General features: G+C 40.0%; 1 protein-coding gene across 2 annotated transcripts; it reads right to left on the bottom strand.

The window, feature by feature from the left end:
- On the bottom strand, positions 4,213–13,507 carry LOC8074507 (la-related protein 1A). 2 transcript variants are annotated; one of them, XM_021456936.1, is made up of 14 exons: positions 12,825–13,507; positions 11,424–11,985; positions 11,177–11,339; positions 10,724–10,814; positions 10,558–10,629; positions 9,938–10,467; positions 8,796–8,868; positions 7,408–7,509; positions 6,312–6,619; positions 6,078–6,218; positions 5,902–5,965; positions 5,530–5,675; positions 5,061–5,165; positions 4,213–4,703 (listed from the first exon to the last, which is right to left on the bottom strand). In XM_021456936.1, exons 1-14 carry the CDS (start codon positions 13,110–13,112, stop codon positions 4,490–4,492), a joined length of 2,859 nt encoding a protein of 952 aa, XP_021312611.1. In that variant the 5' UTR covers positions 13,113–13,507; the 3' UTR covers positions 4,213–4,489. The 2 variants fall into 2 exon arrangements, with proteins under 2 accessions (XP_021312611.1, XP_002455416.1); XM_002455371.2 differs by having other exon boundaries at positions 8,796–8,865; positions 12,825–13,503.

Genomic DNA, 19,150 nt, shown 5'->3' with positions numbered 1-19,150 from the left:
AGTACCAAGTTTAATTCTTAGGCCATAAAGAGTTTTATAGCGCTCTTTTCAAAACTGCTATATCATATTAAATAAAATAAAATATAGATAAAACATCTATTTTTAGTGAAGAGTTTGTTTTATAGATATTTAATTTTGAAACTCATATAAAGTTGATAGTCGTACAAGTGAGTTTTATCTTCTCTTTTCTTAAATATATTACCATATTATTAAAAATATCTATGTGATAATTTATTTAATATAAATAAAACTTACATGAAAATTTTACTTAGACTTACTTTTAGACCAGTCTCGGTGTAAGTTTTACGTGAGTTTCATTACATTAAATAAGTTACCATATAAACATTTTTCATAATATAATAGTGTATTTAGGAAGAGAGAAAAAAATAAATTTTATTTAAATGAAATTTTTTTGGCGTATTTATCGACTCTCTATGAGTATTGGAATTAAATAGCTATAAAACTTTAAAATTAAAATCTTTATTAAATAAATAAATAATTCATTAAACTTTCTATTAAAAATAGGTGTTTTATCTAAATTTCATTTTATTTCATTATGCGCTAGGAAATCCAGACTGGCCCTTGGAGTACGTGCCAAGTCCAAAGAATAAATAAAAACTTGGGCCTTGTTTAGTTTTCAAAATTTTTCAGATTCTCCATCAATCGAATCTTTAGACGTATGCATGGAGTATAAAATATAGATGAAAATAAAAACTAATTATACAGTTTGGTTGAAATTGACGAGACAAATTTTTTGAGTCTAATTAGTCTATGATTGGACAATATTTGTCACATACAAACGAAAGAGATACTGTAGCAATTTTGTAAAAAAAATTGGGAAGTAAACAAGGCCTTGAAAGTCAATCTCGAGATCGCCACTTTCCAATTTTTTTTGCCGCCGGCGCTGCTGCTTGTCCTGCATATTGCGTCGAATCTGCGGAGATTCCCGCCGTCCCTCCATCTTATCCTGCAGCTAGTACGCCTCCGTCGGTGGGCGCTGCGTGCTCATGCCCGTGCATTTCCCTTGGTGAGCAAAGGACTTCTAATTAAAGTTAAGAAAGTTTGACTCCTACAACACTCGAAACAGTGTTATTTGGGAATTGGGACACCGGGGTACACCGAGGCCTTGTTTAGTTCTAAAAAATTTTACAAAATTTTTCAGATTCTTCGTCACATCGAATCTTTAGACACAAGCATGAAGTGTTAAATATAGATAAAAATAAAAACTAATTACACAGTTTGGTCGAAATTGACGAGACGAATCTTTTGAGCCTAGTTAGTCCATAATTGGACAATATTTATCAAATACAAACGAAAAAGCTACCGTGTCGATTTTGCAAAATATTTTAGAACTAAACAAGGCCCAAGTTGTAAAATAATTTCATTATCCAATTTGTACTATAAATATTGTTTGGTGGAATGGCTATGAAGACGTAGAGTAGTACGGAGTACTCGGAATGCACATTTAATAAACACATATTATATATATATATATATACCGAATATTTATATAAATTTAATTTAATGCAACCAACCTATTCCTAATAGCCAACTTTCTAGTATTATCTACGGCTGCACAATATGATAAGAGTTGACTACGTGGCCTTACGACACTCCAGCCGACTAAAATTATTGTACGGAGTAGTATGAGGCGGGCGATGAGCTACTACGGCGTGGTGCCACGGCGCGTGCGGCCTCGGCCGCGTGGCGGCGGCCCCTGAGCTCGCCGGGCGACTCAGCCAGCCCCGGCAGAGGACGTGCCGCGCAACGGCAACGGCGTCAGGGCCAGGCATGGGCGCGGACGTGCGGTCCTGTCATCATCCTGTGGACGGTGGATTGTTTTCTTCTAAGTTTTCAAGATTCCCGTCACATCAAATCTTGTGAGAATGCATGAAACATTAAATATTGACGAAAACAAAAACTAATTACACAGTTTAGCTGTAAATTACGAGACAAATCTTTTAATTGTAGTTAGTCTATGATTAGATAATATTTGTCACAAACAAACGAAAGTGCTACAGTACCGAAAACTTTTCATTTTTCGAAACTAAACAAGGCCTTATAAAAAAAATATTTGGACGGTGGATTGTCTTGACTCTAGTGTCAAGGCGTCAAGCGCAGAGCAGATTCCTCTGCCAGGACCCTATAATTATAATATAAAAAAGGATTAAAATTTTTGTGACCAATCCGATGGACGAAGACTTGGTCTTGTTTAGTCCGTCAAAATTTTTAGATTTAACTACGATAGTATTTTTATTTGCATTTAGTAATTATTATCTAATCATAAACTAACTAGATTTAAAAGATTTATCTCATAAACTATAGATAAATTATATAATTAGTTAATTTTTTATTTAACTATATAATTAGTTATTTTTATTTATATTTAATATTTTATACATATGTTTAAATATTTATTATAATAAAAAATATTGAAAATTTTAAAACTAAACAAGGCCTTGACTAGTCTACGCCTTAGGATGCCATGCAATGCCAGTGGGTGCAATGAATGATCGGCCCAGGTACAGGTGCACCGTGGACGGGACGATCAATGATGCGTTGTGCGCTGTACTACAAGCATTGTGCCCCTGGATGCCCATCACGGCAACATGCACCCTCTTGGCTCGTAGCGTACTGTACAGGCTACAGGACAGGCTGGGGTCATGTTTAGTTCTAAAAAATTTTACAAAATTTTTTTTAGATTTATCGTCACATCGAAATACGTATACATAAAGTATTAAATATATATATAAATAAAAACTAATTGTACAGTTTGATCGGAATTGACGAAACGAATCTTTTGAGTCTAGTTAATCTATAATTAGATAATATTTGTTAAATACAAACGAAAATACTACTATTTCTATTTTGTAAAAAAATTTAGAAGTAGCGATGAGGGCAGGCTGGGTCGGTCGGGGCAAGGGACAAATGGCCAAAGGTACTAAGGCCTTATTTACTTCCTAGAAAATTTTGCAAAATTTTTCACATTTTCCGTCACATCGAATCTTTAGACGCATGCATCGAGTATTAAATATAGACGAAAATAAAAACTAATTGCATAGTTTGGTCGAAATTGACGAGACGAATTTTTTAAGCCTAGTTAGTCCATGATTGGACAATATTTGTCAAATACAAACGAAAATGCTACAGTGTCCATTTCCTAAAATTTTTCGGAACTAAACATGGCCTAAACGCAATCATGGTTGCTGATCGGGGTAGCGATGATTTTTAAACCTGAAAATCAAAAAGTTTTCATGATTCTCTATCATATTGAATCTTGTGGCACATATATAAAACATTAAATATAGATAAAAACAAAAACTAATTACATAGTTTGTCTGTAATTCACGAGACGAATCTTTTGACCCTAATTAATATATGATTAGACGATATTCAAAAAAAATTCACATAAACAAGGCCTTAGAAAACTCACACAGACACACAGTGCCTTGGTAGCTCTCTCGCCTGGCTCTTGGAACCACCGGGAGCCGTCTCGTTCCCGAGATCTTCTCCGGTGAGACACTCTCAAGCAATGTTTGCTTAGGGTACGCTGCCACGGTGTGGGGTGCTACTCCTTCAGTACCAAAATAAAAAGCGATGAAGGTTGAAAGTGGCCGTGAAAATGTTATCTTCATCAGACACAAAACATTGACCTTTATACAGACATAAGAAATCGAAGCAATGGAGAAGTTATCATTAAAGAACTAAAAAATTGATTTATCCATCCACGAAGGATGGACCTTGATCCTTGAAGAAACAGCAAAGTCAAATCCAACCTCTGGTGCTGCTACTCCGTGCTCCGACATTGGACCAAGTCCGCCACCATAGCTGATCTCGATCTATACAAAGATACACTACTCGAAACAGAACAAACGGCATCCCAAAAGAACACATCACTATGGTTGTTGTGGCTTCACTTTAACTTAAAAAGCAAGTACGATTGTCGAAAGATTTTTCTTAAAATGCGTGACATCATGGCGCCAGTTTTAGTTTTCAAAATGGTCTAGGCATCATTTTTTTTAAGTGGAATCATTTTTGTTCTGCTACAATTTCAGAAAGGGAAAAAAGCAGGTTTAAAAAGATATGATTTGTTGCATCAATTTTTATTTCAAAAAGGATTCAAAAAAAGTTCTCAAGATGACTATGCACCATTTTTCACGACATTATCGCATGATAAACCAACAGAGCCCACTCCCTAAAGAACAGCACCGAGCCAATACAACCACGTCTTTAAACTCCATTCTCTATTATTTGTCCATTTAACAAGAGGAAAAAATTATCTATGTACAACTCCCACATTGGTGCCAGGAAGGTAATGAAAAAAGGGAGGAAAATTTCCTGGGCAGCCACAACACAAGGTATTGGCAGGGGGGTATACCAAAATCTGCACATGTCTACTCGAATCATTACTTCTCTGCAAAGAAAAAGAAAACACTACTTCCTCCTTTTCTGGGGCGACCACCAAAAAGTTTTCATGCCGGGCTCAGATCTACTTAGTCTCAACCTTGGTATGACTTGCGGCCGCCGCCACACTGCTGCTACTGATGCCAGTTCCTTTCTCTGCCGTCTCTCGGGCTTTCTCCTTTGCCTTGTTGGCCTTGTTGAAGTCCTCTAGGGTCCGGAACTCCTCCCTCAGGAGCCTCTCCAGCTCTGGAAGTTTATCTACACGGCCGCTATCTGGATTTCGGTAATGGTGAAATGCCCTGGTGCAATTAGAAAAAAACAATGTCAGTGATTATCATGTGCTCAAATCAGACAAGTTCCACTATCCTCACTTGGCTGAAAAGTTACGGCTAAAAGTACTGATCGCTGATTTGTTATGAGATAAAAACACTTAATGGCTGACACATTCGGTAGATAAGCTCAAGCGAACAAGCTTGCAGAATAACAATATATAGAAATTGAATGAACTGCATGCGTGCAGCTACTCATAGGGTGACACTTCACATGTAATTGTACAGTTTCAGCAACAGTATGTTCCTTCGCTAAAGATGAACAAATAATCTCCAGCGACAATTTCACAAAAGAGGAATGCAAACAAATAAAAAGATAACACGTACCAGTATTTTTCGAGTCCATAAAGATCGCCATTACAGTAGAATTCGAGAGTAAGCTTCTCGAAATCTTCATATACATTGGGTTGGAAGTTTTTCTCCAAACCATAACTGCCAAAAAAAAGGTAATAATTGATGCTGCTCTATTGCAAAATGCACTTAAACTTTCATAAGGCACACACCAATATTAAGATTCAAACTTTAGAAACTTTGACTGATAATTTTTTTAACTATTACAATACAAACTTAATACAGTTAAATTTGTAACCAGATATACTATCCAATTATCATAAGTTTATAACTCTTGACAATATAAAATAAAACAAATAAATGGTCAAAGTATAATTTAAGAGACCGCGTCATATCAAGTCGCGCCTTATAAAAGATTATGTAGGTAGTACTGATCAAATAAGACGCTGCAAAATGCAAATAAGCAGCAATTGGAAGGCTATTCTTTAAACTATGATGTCCATACCTATAAAATCTGAATAGACACTCGAGACCATATCTGTAGCTCGCTGCAGCATCCTCCAGTGCTAATTTCTTAAAATGATTGTACATATCTTCATTAAAGTTATCTCTTAGATAGTATGACCAAAAACGATACAGTGAGTTCATTTGCTGCAGACCATTGAAAGCAAACATGTCAATAGTAATGAAAAATATAACTTTTCAGTTAAAGAACAAGGGCACATGCAGTGTAATCACAAGTCTCCGATGGTCCAACTGACATAATCACGAAGACAATGTAATGCCACGTATGGATTAAACCTAATCAGCTTTATGCTTTTTCGCTAGTTAGTGTTTAGAAAGATACGACTTTCAGATAAATATAGGAGAACTGTACCTCACTCTGGCCAGTGCCTAATTTCTTACGCTCCATAAGGCATTGATTTTTGAACTTATTGTACCTTCACTCAAAACAAGAAGGTTGATATATATAAGGAAATGGGATGGAGAACAGATGAATAATGTTTAAAGAACATTAACTTATAATACACTTCCACGCCGTAAGACATTTACCTTTGCTGCTGGAGTTTATTTTTTTCTAAAAGATGAAAGGTAAGATGGTGAGACTGTGGAGAAGATTTGGGCACAGATCCAACAGGCGAGCTCCCAGTAGGAATCCCATGAGGAGATGAACTCAGCTTTGAGCTTTTATAACTAGACAGCAGTGGAATCATCAAATCAACCACAATTTGAGGCAGCAATTAGGTAGGTTTTACTGAAGTAGGCAAGGATTAATTGTTGACCCACCTGTGATTTTCTGGAGTAGATCCATAGAAATATCCAACTGAATTGCCTGGAGGACTTTCTGACACACCACCATATTGATCGGGATTATTCACAAAATTACCAGCAAAGAACCTCTGTTTACGTGAGCTGTGCGCTTTTCTATTGCCTCTATTTTGGCGCCTACGTGGAATGGGCTGTCCAGCTTCTTCAGTACCATTAGTCCCAGTGCCAATATGGTTCCCCTTTGAACCACTGGTTGGTTTAGAATCAACATCTGCAGGATCAGCCTGGGAACTTCTTTGGTTATCAGTGCGTCGACCATGAAGTTTCTGAAGTCAGAATTAATAGTACAATATTAGCATAAGAATAGAACAGGAGGTAGAATTTACAAAGCGAAATCTCAGAATGCCCTCTAAGAGAAGCAACAAGCTAGCTAGTAAAATTAAGCTCAGACATTCAAGCCTGACCCCAAGTCAGCTTGATTCAGATGTAAGCATGCCCTCTAAGAGAAGCAACAAAGCTAGCTAGTAAAATTAAGCTCAGACATTCAAGCCTGACCTCAAGTCAGCTTGATTCAGATGTAGCCCCACAAGGAATACACTTATTCCAAGTTTCCAACACACTTATTTGAATGACACCAAATTTAAATAAGCAAACATTTGAATCAATGATACAAAGTCCAAGACTCAAACAGCAACATGGAACACAATTGAAAAATTGTCTATTGCTACCAATAAGTTTACCTGGGAGCTGACACTGAAGGTTACAAAACACCTTGCAACTTTTCATAGATGAGAATTTGAAATAATGAGCTTATAATTTTACGAAGGAAGCATTTGCTCAATTTACCATACATATAAGGATAAATGAATCTGGTAAGTAGGTAGTATTAACTGGAGCAAAACCACCAGCAATCTATGTTCTACAGACGTGTTAGAGGTGTTAAGTGGGAGGTAACTTCGTTATAAGGGCCAAATAGTCTTCTTTCAGCCAATCAATTGTTGGTTAACAGGCAAGTGGATAGCATGACAATGTCCGATGAGCATTGGCCAGTGGCTGGCCAGTGGCATATAAGGAATTTCCCCAATTTGTAATGCTATGAACTGTAACACATCACCTCATAGCTGTATAAGGCATCACTTATTCTTGAAGCTTCCTCAGTTGAAAACGCCTGTGGTATACTTCTGCGATTTTTCTCATCCTTTTCTAACCTAGTATCCTGTGAGATACAAAATTGAAACAATATCTCCATGAAATGTTCTCAATGTCATTAAATGATACAGCTTAGCACTAGCTCATCACAAGTTCCATATCTCATACATCAGATCTGCAAAATACTTTGGACACCAAATTGTATTGTAAAAACTAATGAAGAAACATAGGGATCCCAACGTTTACAAGGATGTTGCCTTTCAACTGAAAATAATTTCAGCATGCATTATAAATACACTTTATTGAACTGTTAGGGGTTCTCTACAACCCACCAGACCCAGGCCCAAGCAAACATACAATACAACTCACTGCATGGTTTGGCAGAAGAAATTAACAATTAGTTCATTACTCAAGGGCAATAAGCCATTCTAGAACAAATAAGCATGATTACGGTGACTAATGTTTGGATATGGGGTAATCAGAATCCATATCCAGCCATTAGAATTTAGTGAAGCTTGAGTTTAAAAATCCTATAAATCTCTGGTGCAATACCACTCCTCCAAACAGGACCAGCCCCAAGAAAGTTTTTAAAAATCTTATAATTGTCAGCAGAATAAAATAATAAATAAAAAGGCTCTGCTCATCGAAGCGTGAAATCATCAGAAGTCTAGAGATACTATCAAAGATAACTTTACAAAAATACTGTCCAATATTGTCAACTTAAGGAATGCTATCTAATGAATCACCAATTTGCTCCAACACTATCAAATATGACAAGCTAACCTCCAACTAGTCAGTGGCAAAATAAATAGATAATTACAGAGGTTAAAGAAAATTATAATCTAGAGCTTCAACAAGCAAGTGCACAGTTTTTGGCCTGCTAAGCTGTGACATTTGTGCAATATGGCATTACATATAGTGCCACTCAACAAGTACTTGTAGTGTTTGGTCCGCCACAAATTTTATTAAAGAACAATTCCTACAAATAAACTATGAATGTGCTCTCCTTAAGGGCACCAATAGCAATGCAATTGCAAAGAGTGGCATGAATGCAAATATCTTAAAACAGGCAAACAACAGACACAAAAGGGTTAATTGACAATTCTAGATTTGGCTGTACAGGATAGATGTGATATGAAAAGGATGCATCAAATAAAAGAGTATTGTATTACAGGGTCTATATTAAGTCCTAAACCAATTTACCCAAAACCATTCGATCATTGTCCATATTAAGAAACCAACAGAGGCTAACTCAAGTGCATTATTGGTTATGACGGCAAGAAACAGGAAAGTTAGAGGCATTAATATCATTATATAAATAAAGCAAGATGCGCAAAATTATGTAAGTCCAACCTGTGTGACAATCATTAGCCTACTAACATCTTGATCATCAACAAAAAAGTCCTCATCCTCATCATTGCCCCTGCTTTAAACAGAAATATCGCAAAAGATCATTAATACATGCACTACTAGTCCCAAGAGCATAGGAGATGTGCAATGGAGCACAAAAGGAGAACTATGCTGAGCTATACACAAATGTTGTCAGCCTGACTTTCTGATCTGTATGGTATGACAAATTTCTTTCTTTTTTTAATATGAAGATGTTATATACCATTCTACTATGGAAGCAGACCATTAGTTGCTGGAAAAAATATTTTATGCATAATGCAACTAAAACAGTAATATTTTAGTGAAATACTGGCATTAAATATGGGTAGCGCATATTTTTCTGACATTTAAATAGCAACTTAAGATTTCTCCTTGTGGCTTTGCCACCTAGTTTGCCAAGATTGGAAATGACAAACAAGTACATGTATAACAGTAATATATTATCTACTATTTAAAAAGGTGTATTATTATTATCTAAAGCGTATACTGTATAGTACCTTTTGTTCCAAAAGAAAATACAAGTGCGCAGCTTACATAGATAAGGCGCTTGCGCACATCTATCACACAACTATAGGTGGGTGGGGGTGGGGAGGGGGGGAGGGAGGCAGCAAACATCGAATGAGCATCAGTAAGCTAAGGGCATGTTGGAATTTCTTGCCCAATGCCCACCCCATTTTGTCAATAAAAAGCGAGGTAGCTAGCCCATATGAACAATAGCTAAAGGAAGCAAAATTGACAAGGTTTCGGGTATGTTTGGTCTGCTACCAAATTTGTCACCTCTTAGATTCTTAGCCAAGCCAAATTCCGGCTGCTAAATGGCCCAGGATTTGACAAACTATGGCCATCAAAATGAATTAAGGTGGCCAAAGGAGAAGGCTCGCAAACCAAACTTTTCACTCAACCAAAATGGTGGCTAAAATTGGTGAAAGTAGACAAAATTTGGCTTGGCCAATTTGGGCAAACTTGCACCAAACCAAACACAACATAAGTATTTAGTTATTCTGCCTTGAGAAGGGAAAAATAGGCTACCACATACACATGCATACACACCCAGAAAATAATTAATAAACACATGAAAAATTGATCTTATACCAGTTATAATTTACCTTTTATGTGAATAGAGGTCATCACGTGAATGGTCCACATGTTCCAGTTCCAATTCTTCATCAAGCAAGAAAGTGCTCTGGTCACCACCAAAGCTAGAGAAGTCATTTGGGAAACCATTACAAAAACCTCTTTCACTCTGAGCATCAGGTACATTTATCTTCGACCTCACTTTCTGAACTTCACCAAATCTAAAAGAAGATTCATGTTTGTGTGAAGGGTGTGCAGAAAGGTTCTTAGTCTTTTCATCAATACTGATGACAGAAAAGTCCTTATTCAAGGAATAACCATGTGAATCTTGCACTTTTTCATCAATAACTTTTTCCTCCGTACCAATATCTGTATGACATCTAATATCTTTAGATTGACAATGCTTCTTTTGATCTTCAGAATAAGCATCCTTATTTGATAAGCCACCAATGTTCTTCTCACCCACACTGCTATCCATACTGACAGATGATGGGCTCGCAACAGATGTACCAGAAAGCGAGACCCACTTTGACCAATCAGAACGCCTTCTAATCTTCTCATCCTGGCAGTAGACAAGCAAAGGATAAGGTAAAACCAAATAACTAAAGAGAACATGAAATTCGAACAATGACAATTAGAATAACAGTGCAACCTGAACTTCTAGAAGACTTGAGCTTGCCAGTGCATCTAATATCAGGTGTATATCCTCGGTCATTTTCTTAAGCTGCAAATAAGAAGAAAAAACAAAAGAGTTGTTTCCTAGCACAAGGGCGAAATAATAGAAATACAACATTGAGCAATCTGGAAAGAAAACATACTCTCTTGAAATCTGCAAGTTTTGAAACTGGAACCCAACCATGCTCATCCATTAAAGATTTCAAGAAATCATCATGCTCCAGATTTGTATCACTGAAAAAAAATGATTGAATAATCAAAAGATTCCATGTCACACTTGTGCTAAAAGAACATTTACTCCTGATGTTATCGAAACATATAAGATTGTCTTAAACTGTAGGCTGTATTGGCATTTGCGTGCATGTTGCATAATGACAATACAACAGTGAAGTATAATGAAACATCAAACTGAACATTTTAAGATCATGTTCCTGACAACCGGCAAAAATCCAATTAAAATAAACTATTCGGCACCGCTACTCAGCACCCACTAAAATTAAATGAGAATCTATCAACATATTGCTACAAAACCACGTGCCTATTTTTGTAGGTATCATGCTTTCTTATAACTTCACAAGAAGATAATAAGAATTTACCTGAAGTAGTACTCCACTTGAGTTAGTATATTAGATCTTAACTCAGCAGCTTCTGGGGATAAAACAGGATTAGGAGCTGGCTGATTTTGAATGTAGCGTGGTGGACCTCTCATTGAATCCATAGGTACAGCAGGCATGTAATAATACATGGGAGGGATAGGCCCTGAGTTTAAAGCATTCATCAATATTTAAAAACTAAAAAAAATCCAAATTCCAAACATGTCATAACTGGTGAGTAGAGCATTACCAGGATATGGTGGTCCATTGATGTATCCAAGAGGTACCATTGGTCTGACAAAAGCTCTTGGCCCAAGACCTTGTGGTAAGCTTGTGTTTTCTCTAGTTCCAAACACCTGAGGACTTTGCCAAGCCTGACCATAATGGCCATGGCCTTCAGGACCAGGATGGGGCCTAGTGCCATGAGTGCCAACAGGAGGCCGCCAAAGATGAGGATCTCCTCTTGGATGTGGCGGCATTGGCCTGTTACCTTCATGGGCACCAACTTGATCTACTGGAACAAAAGGAGGCACAGAATTCTCATAACCAGACTTTCCAACATGCCGGTCATGATTCGGGACCGGGATAGGAAGTGGCTGGTAAGAATATTCTTGTAGTATCATTGGACTGGGAACCACAGGGTAAAAAATGGGTTGCCCTGGATGTTGGGGATAATGCATTGGTGGAGGGTAAGGTGGTGCACCATTAGCAGCAGGAAATCGTCTCCTGGGCCCATTTCTATGATGGGCTTGGTTATTTCTGTTGGGATTTCCATTTCCATGGCCATCAAACTTGTGCGTACGATTAGCCACCTGAAAATGTTTGCCCATTTTTATAAAACTGAAGCAAAGTATGGATAGTAGATGGAAAATGCACATAGGATCTAGCCTAGGAAGAGTGACTCTAATCCTATATGCATCAGTAATAGAAATGCTATAATGTCAAAATGCACATAGGATCTAGCCTAGGAAGAGTGACTCTAATCCTATATGCATCAGTAATAGAAATGCTATAATGTCTTTACAAAAACCAAAGAAACACCACAACTTTTATTGTGATACAGAGATGCAATGAAGCAAAACCAAACCAAAAAGGATTGAAATGTTTATGCAGTCGAGGAAGGGAAGAATGGGAATCGCAAGACCTACCACAATGTCTATCAGACTTCATAATGGTGTTTTGCGTCAAACTGTTCAACAGGATACTGGGTAAAAGTCTAGCACATTCAGAACAAGTTCCAATTTGGACAGGGCATCCCCCAAATGAGGCATGCAATGCAAAAGAATACTATCTAACTGCAAAGATGATGTTTCAGCAGTTCAGCTAGGCGACAAATTTGAGTTCCCATGACAAGTGTAACATACTTCAAACATAACGCAACCTGGTCCGCGGTTACCCAACATCTAACACGAACGCACTGGACAAAAAAGCTGGAACTACTATAAAAATAGCTATCCGTTACTACTCGCCAACGACAGACACCTACATTCAACCAGGCAGCACAAAAAAGGTAATAACTACTCATATCCACGGAAGCAAGCAACTGCTCACCAAAAGTACCTTAAAAATTAGGCACACCAAAATTGATACAGACCCCAGTGAACAATAAAACTATACATATGAGCATATCAGAACCAGGGACAGATTATACCTGCGATGGAGCCGACGGCGAAGGGGGGGCCTGCAGCCCCTTCACGGAATCGCTACCAGCAGCATTGCCCGCCGCTGCCTTCACGGGGGGCTCCGAGGCAACCTTCTGCCTCGCCTCCTCGAGCGCGGGCCAGGATTTGGCCCCCATAACGGCCGCCTCGCCGGACTCCGCCGGAGGTGGTGTGTTCTTCCTCCATGGCGATGCGCTAGCCCCGACTCCGGCGCCGCCAGCCGGATCCAATACCTCTACCGCCGCCGCGCCGGCGGCGCCCGCATTCGGCTCCTCCATTACAGACGCCAACGCACAACAGCAGAAATCAGAGACTACCTGCTACCTGGCTGCCGCGTCTGTATCCCCGCCGCCGCCGCCACCGAGAGCGCGAGTCACAGGAGCAGGATTCCGGAGAGACCAGCGAGCGATATCTCTCAGTTTCGTGCGTCCATGGAGGAGCCGGCGACGACCAACGGCGACGAGGTACGGGCGGCGGCGGGGTAGGGTTTTGGGAAGCGAGATGGGCGACTAGGGTTTTTGGGTGGAAGTGAGAAGGCGAGGGCGAGACCGCGAGAGTGAAAACACAGCAGAGACCGAGACTCCGAGACTCCCAGCCGGACAGGGGGTGTGGACTGGGAGCAAGGCTGTGTGCGCGTCTGTGTGTGCGTGGAGCGCGAGGAGACAGGAGAGAGGGGCGCCGCGGGCCGGGAGTGGGGACCGACGGGCAATGGCTGCTGCCGGGCCGGTGCCGGGACTGCGTGCCGGCGGTTTTGTCCGGAAACCCGCATGTTTTGGTGCCTGTCGCGTGGGCTGTCAGCGGCGGAATGCAAGGAATGCGGCCGGCGGGCGGCCTGAGACGCGAGTCGTTAGAACATCTTCAACTATACAATTTGGAATTTGCTATTTATTGAAGTTTGTCAAGTCCCTAGACGTTTTGCTAAAGGAAAAAAATAAGATTATCTCCAAGTGTTTGACATTTTTGACTTGGCATTTTCCAAAATAGTAGACCCAACTATTTTTGTCCGTGAAACTTTCATCTTCGCGGAAAATTCTCTCGCGCGTCGCGTGGGCGCTTTCTTTTTCGCGTGCAATTCCTTCGCCCGTCGCCGCCAATTCTCTCGCGCGTCGCGCGGCCGTGTTCATCCCGCAAGTCCACGTCGCCGCTTGGTCCAGGTCATCAAGATCCGATCGAGGCAACAGTCCCAGGGTGCACCGCGGCATCCAGGTCCTAAGGCTTCCGCAAGAAGGGCTTCGAGGTCGCCAAAAGAGGTCGCTGCTTGATCCAGGCCGGCGACATCTGCTCAAGGTCTCACGTACCACCACGTTCATCGATCTCCTTAGTCCCCGCGCAAAGAAAGAAGGCGGGGCGCGAAGAAAGGAGGCTGCACGTGGGGGAAAGAAAAGAGTCGCACGCGGGAAGGAGTCGTCTCACAGGAAATTACCACAACGTGAGGAGTACGGGCACGACAAGAAGTCTAAAATTCTCGGGATATAAAAAATGTGAAGTCATTGTGCTTATGCAAAAATGTCAAATTTGGTCCATCAAATGCCAAGTTTGTCAAAATGCATAAGTCAAATGCAAAACTGTTGGAGAGCAATTTTTAAAATTTTTGGCAAATTTCAAGAATGCAAAGTTCAATTGCATAACTGTTGGAGATGCTCTTACATGACAGATGTGAGGAGCCTATCGGCGTAATCATAGAGGTAAACGGACGTCCGAGTATAGTATGAGTAGCAAAAATGTTAGTGCATTGCGACTAAAGAAAAAAAACTATCAAATCTATATTTATATCTCTATTATATTATCTAATAAAAACATAGAGCTAATTTTTAGTTTACTCGTCAGTGTTGTAGCTTTGAGCCTATTTGTTCAATATGCCATGAGCATTTTGATATGTGGTACAACATCATCAGTGTAGCAGGTTTATTATAGCTTTGACTAATAAAACAACTTTATTGATGATGAAGCGGAAGTTACTTTGATATAACAACTTCTTTTGCTGTTGAAAACGGCGAATAGTGTAGAATTAACCTCCTATTTATTTTTCTTAATTAATTAATTTTTCTACTTATTTTATTTCTCTCTTTTCTCTCTCACCTATCCATCGCATGCACAGAGTCAACACGCAACCTTATCTTCATCCACCGCACGCTCACACAACTCAGACTCTTTCATCTTCATCTTTCTTCCATGGTCGTCCTTATTTCTTTCTTTCTTGGCGGCCTCACCTTCCTCGTCTTAGGTTGACTACAAGACCCAGTGCGCACCTCTCGCGTCCATCCATTCGGAGCCACGATCTGCACGGAGGAGACCCACGCTCTCGTCCGCCAGAGCCATAATGAGCCGCGTCACCGCTGCCATGGGCTCAGGAGCTCGCTAGGCTAGGCTGCTGAGGTGTCTTTCCATGTCCATGCGGCCACGCTGCGCTAACCAGAGGAAAAGTTTGTCTTTTACCATGTTCTTGTGCTCGGGTCCATGAAGAATACGTGTAGGAAACGTGATTCTCACAAGCTATGAAGCTTGGCCTTGGAGAGTTCGTTGTTGTTGGCTCGGCTTTGACTTTCTCTCACTCTTTTTGCCTCTCTATCTTACCTTTATTTCTTGGTTATGGTTGTTTGTGATTTTCTGACTCCTGAGCCTTGCGTGATGAAGTTTATTTGTGGGGGAGATGAAACTGTGTCTTTTCTTTAGTATGGGATAGGAGCGGCGTTTACTTTGTGATTCGATTTGATTTGTAATATCGTATTTGATTTCGATTCAATTTGGAGTATTTAATTTTTGATTGAGTTGGAGATCTGTACGACATGGTAACTTGAGCAAAGAGGTTGCAATGATTCGTCCAACACAAGAATGAAACCAACGATGGATTAGAGAGAAGACGTGTGTTGGTTTCAATTTGGTGGAATTTTTTTCCTTGATTTTAAATTTGGTTTGATTTGGACTGGCTGGTTTAGATTTCAACGGTTGTAAGAGTCCGATTCAGGAGATACTACATCACGTGGTTAAACCCAGTAATAACCAATCCCAATAGCAAACCAATTTCATCTAGAACTAGTCCAAACGTAGTTTGAACCGAACCTAACAAAAAAGAGTTGGCGGACAGAATTTACCTGATGGATTGAAATTTTGACAATTATAATTAGAGATAGAGTATCTTTTAACAAAAAGAAAACTAGTAGTTTTTGTCATGCTTAGCAACTGAGCTATTAAATCAATGAGCCAAATGTGTTGAATCGGATTCTAGAATCCCAAAATAAGATAAAAACATCTAAATTTTAGAGTATCTCTCAGAGTCTTTCCAAAACGTTTCTATTTAAATAATCGTTTATAGAGCCGTTTTGTGTAAAGATCATTTTTTATATTTTTCAATCTCTAACAGTTTTTTTATATTATTTGTGCATCTATCTTTTGGCTACCAAGAAATCCGAAATTGAAGATGGTTATATTTGGATGTAATAATCAAATAAAGAAGCTGTTGGAGGGTATTTGTCAACAAAATCTCTATTTATAGTAATTAGGAAAGATATAGAAAAAATCTTTTTTAAAATGAGCTTAGAGCATATCTAAGAGTTTTATGAGATCTACTCTCTGAAATCATTATTTGGAGGGACGTTTAACTACAAATTGATTTCTATATATATATTTATATAGTTTCCAATAACTTTTCTGTATCTTATGCAGTCTACGAATTCTTGGCTCTTTTCATCTTTGGCTAGCGAGAAATTCGGAATAAATATTATCTATATTTAGATATTTAATTGAAGAGGTTGTTGGAGAGTGTTTTTTATTAAAATTTTTAATTCTGTAAAATAGAAAAGATATAAAGAGTTGTCGACTTAGTGTTGTTTTGAATGTTTGATGTAGCTCGTTTGACAAGGCCGCGCGTGAAGCAGCTCCATGCGCGCCTGGACAGGGTTTCAGCAACTTACCTGAGGCAAGTCACAACGTAACTTACCTTCAACATCCGGCCATTGAAATCAGATCCAATGATTCAAACTAGATTCAGCCTTTCAACAATCATTCGGACATAGGTAAGCAACAGCAAAGTAGTTCAGACATATACATAGCAGCTTACTGCATTTTTAAAGCTAATCCAGTGCTTACAGAAATAGCTAATCAAGTACATCAGCTTATCAATTAAGTGACATAACCCAATTAAATGCTTACAAAGCTCCCATCAACTACTTACAATTACAATAGTTGTTGCTCATATATTCTGACATTAAGAGAAGTCCACTTGATTGGCATTGTGTGACGCACTCCATAAAAATACTATACTTAGGCCGCAAAATATTATAATTAGGCCACAGAATACTACACTTAGTCTGCAAAATAAGGTCCAAATTTGACAAAGGCAGAACTGTTATGAGCTCAGTAAAAATGGCTATTGCATCGTGCTCTTGAAGGCTGACTTCTTCGTTGTTCTCGCCGTCATGTTACACTTTTACTTGAGGCTCTACACCACTTTTTTGCTACAATGTAATTGCAACTAATCAGTAGAGGATGAGCAGCACCATATAGAAATGTCAACATTTAGATTAAAGAGAGGAACCCTTACTTTGCTTGTTTGAGAAGTTATGGCTAAAAGTGTTCACTAATTTATTGTGAGAGAGAAAACATTCCTTAATGGCAGATTCCGCAGATAACTTTAAGCGAACAGCATCAGGGAATTCGTTTCCCACGGCGGCGCAACAGCAGCACAGGCTGGTGGTGACGCGTGAGGAGGCTGGCAGCGGGGCGGTGAAAGCCCAAGTTTAGTTTTGGTAATTAATGACACCAAGTTGCTAATGCCTTATGTTTAAGAGATTTGAGTTAGGCATAACAACACATGTGACTAAAGTGCATGATGGCATAGAAAGGTGGCCACATGATCATAAAGGGATGAAGCATGATGTGGATATCATGATGATAGACAAGAAAGAAAGTGATCAAGGCAAAGGTATAAACATAGGGTTTTGCTTTTATCGGTCTTAGTTGAGTAGAGAAGTAATTGACCGGATTTAGGATAGATAGCCGACTATCAAGAGGGAAAATCATGGATATCTCTCGAATCAAGTGCTACTAGGTCCATATCTTGAGCATATGCATTAGGATCTACTAAAGTGCTAACCTAACTCCTTTGGGAAAATGTTTGTGAAAAGCTAACACACATGCACTTTGGTGATGGACACTTGTTGGTGTTAGCATATTTGCAAAGGAGGTAGAGTTCCTAGGGTTGAGAGGGGTTTGGGTTCCTCTCTCCCTCCCGCCTTGCAAGCTCGGCGGGATTCGGCGCTTTTTGAGGAAATTAAGTGTATATTTTCTATTACGCCGGTGTGAAATTTGAGGAAGTCGCGGGAGTGACCGGGCGCATTGAGCGGAGGCACCGGACGCTGGCCTAAGAGTCCGGTGTGCTGTTAGTGTCTGGCCCGGTTAGGGTTAAGCACCGGACGCAGGGTATTACCTGTTCGCGCGTCCGGTGTGGCCTGTCTTTAGCTGAGGTTTTCTAACAAGGCACCGAACGCACCGGAGCGAGTCCGGTGTTATTACGGTTTGTAGACCTCTCTGCACATGAGTCCGGTGAGCACGACGCGTTCGGTGCTCTAAGTCCGGTGAGGTCGTGTGTTTGCAGAACTCTCTGTGCACGTGACCGGTGAGTACCGAACGCGTCCGGTGCTCACTTTGTCGCGTCCGGTGATCCGCATGTGACCGTTTGACGCACGAGATTCAAAGGTGGACACGTGGCTAACTCCAGAGCACCGGACGCAGAGGGTTGAGCGTCCGATGGTACCTTGCTGAGCGTCCGGTGGCCACGATTTCAGCCCAGTGACGGCTCTATCTCTTTGAGGGGCTTATAAATATGAGTGGCCGGCTTTGGGAGGTCATCTCTTGCACTTTTGATTACTTGAGGCATACATTAAGCTAGAGAACACTCCGTCCACTCATCTCCTTGCTTGATTGCTAATTCTAGTGAGATTGAGTGAGATTCAAGTGCATCGCATTGAGAGTTGCATTTAGTGGCACTTGATCCTTGAGTTTACTGCGGATTTCTTGTTACTCTTGGGTGTTTCCCGATGCCCTAGACGACTCGGAGCAGCGGTGGTGTTGAGCTCGTGATTGGAGATTGTTTCGAGCCTTACCAAGTGATTTATGAGGGGTTCTTGAGTCTTCCCCGTGTGAGATCGCAATTGGCTACTCTAGTGGATTGCTCGTGGCTTGGAGGATCCCCATCTTGTGAGTGCATGTGCGACACCCACTGAGGGTTTGGCTTTGGATTGCCAATTAGCTTGTGATTCATCAAGTGGGTGTATCGCCACAAAGAGGACTAGCTTGTTGGAAAGCAAGTGAACCTCGG

This window comes from Sorghum bicolor, chromosome 3, assembly GCF_000003195.3.
Source record: "Sorghum bicolor cultivar BTx623 chromosome 3, Sorghum_bicolor_NCBIv3, whole genome shotgun sequence".
Lineage (NCBI taxonomy): Eukaryota > Viridiplantae > Streptophyta > Magnoliopsida > Poales > Poaceae > Sorghum > Sorghum bicolor.
This window is presented reverse-complemented; position numbering and strand designations above follow the sequence as displayed.

Bases quoted from the DNA above. Each gene is read 5' to 3' on its own strand.
- LOC8074507 (XM_021456936.1), bottom strand. From the start codon at position 13,112: ATGGAGGAGCCGAATGCGGGCGCCGCCGGCGCGGCGGCGGTAGAGGTA. The intron at 10,815-11,176 runs GTAAATTCTTAT...ATTTTTTTTCAG, and splicing joins CAAGTGGAGTACTACTTCAG to TGATACAAATCTGGAGCATG. The intron at 10,630-10,723 runs GTATGTTTTCTT...TCTTATTTGCAG, and splicing joins AACTTGCAGATTTCAAGAGA to CTTAAGAAAATGACCGAGGA.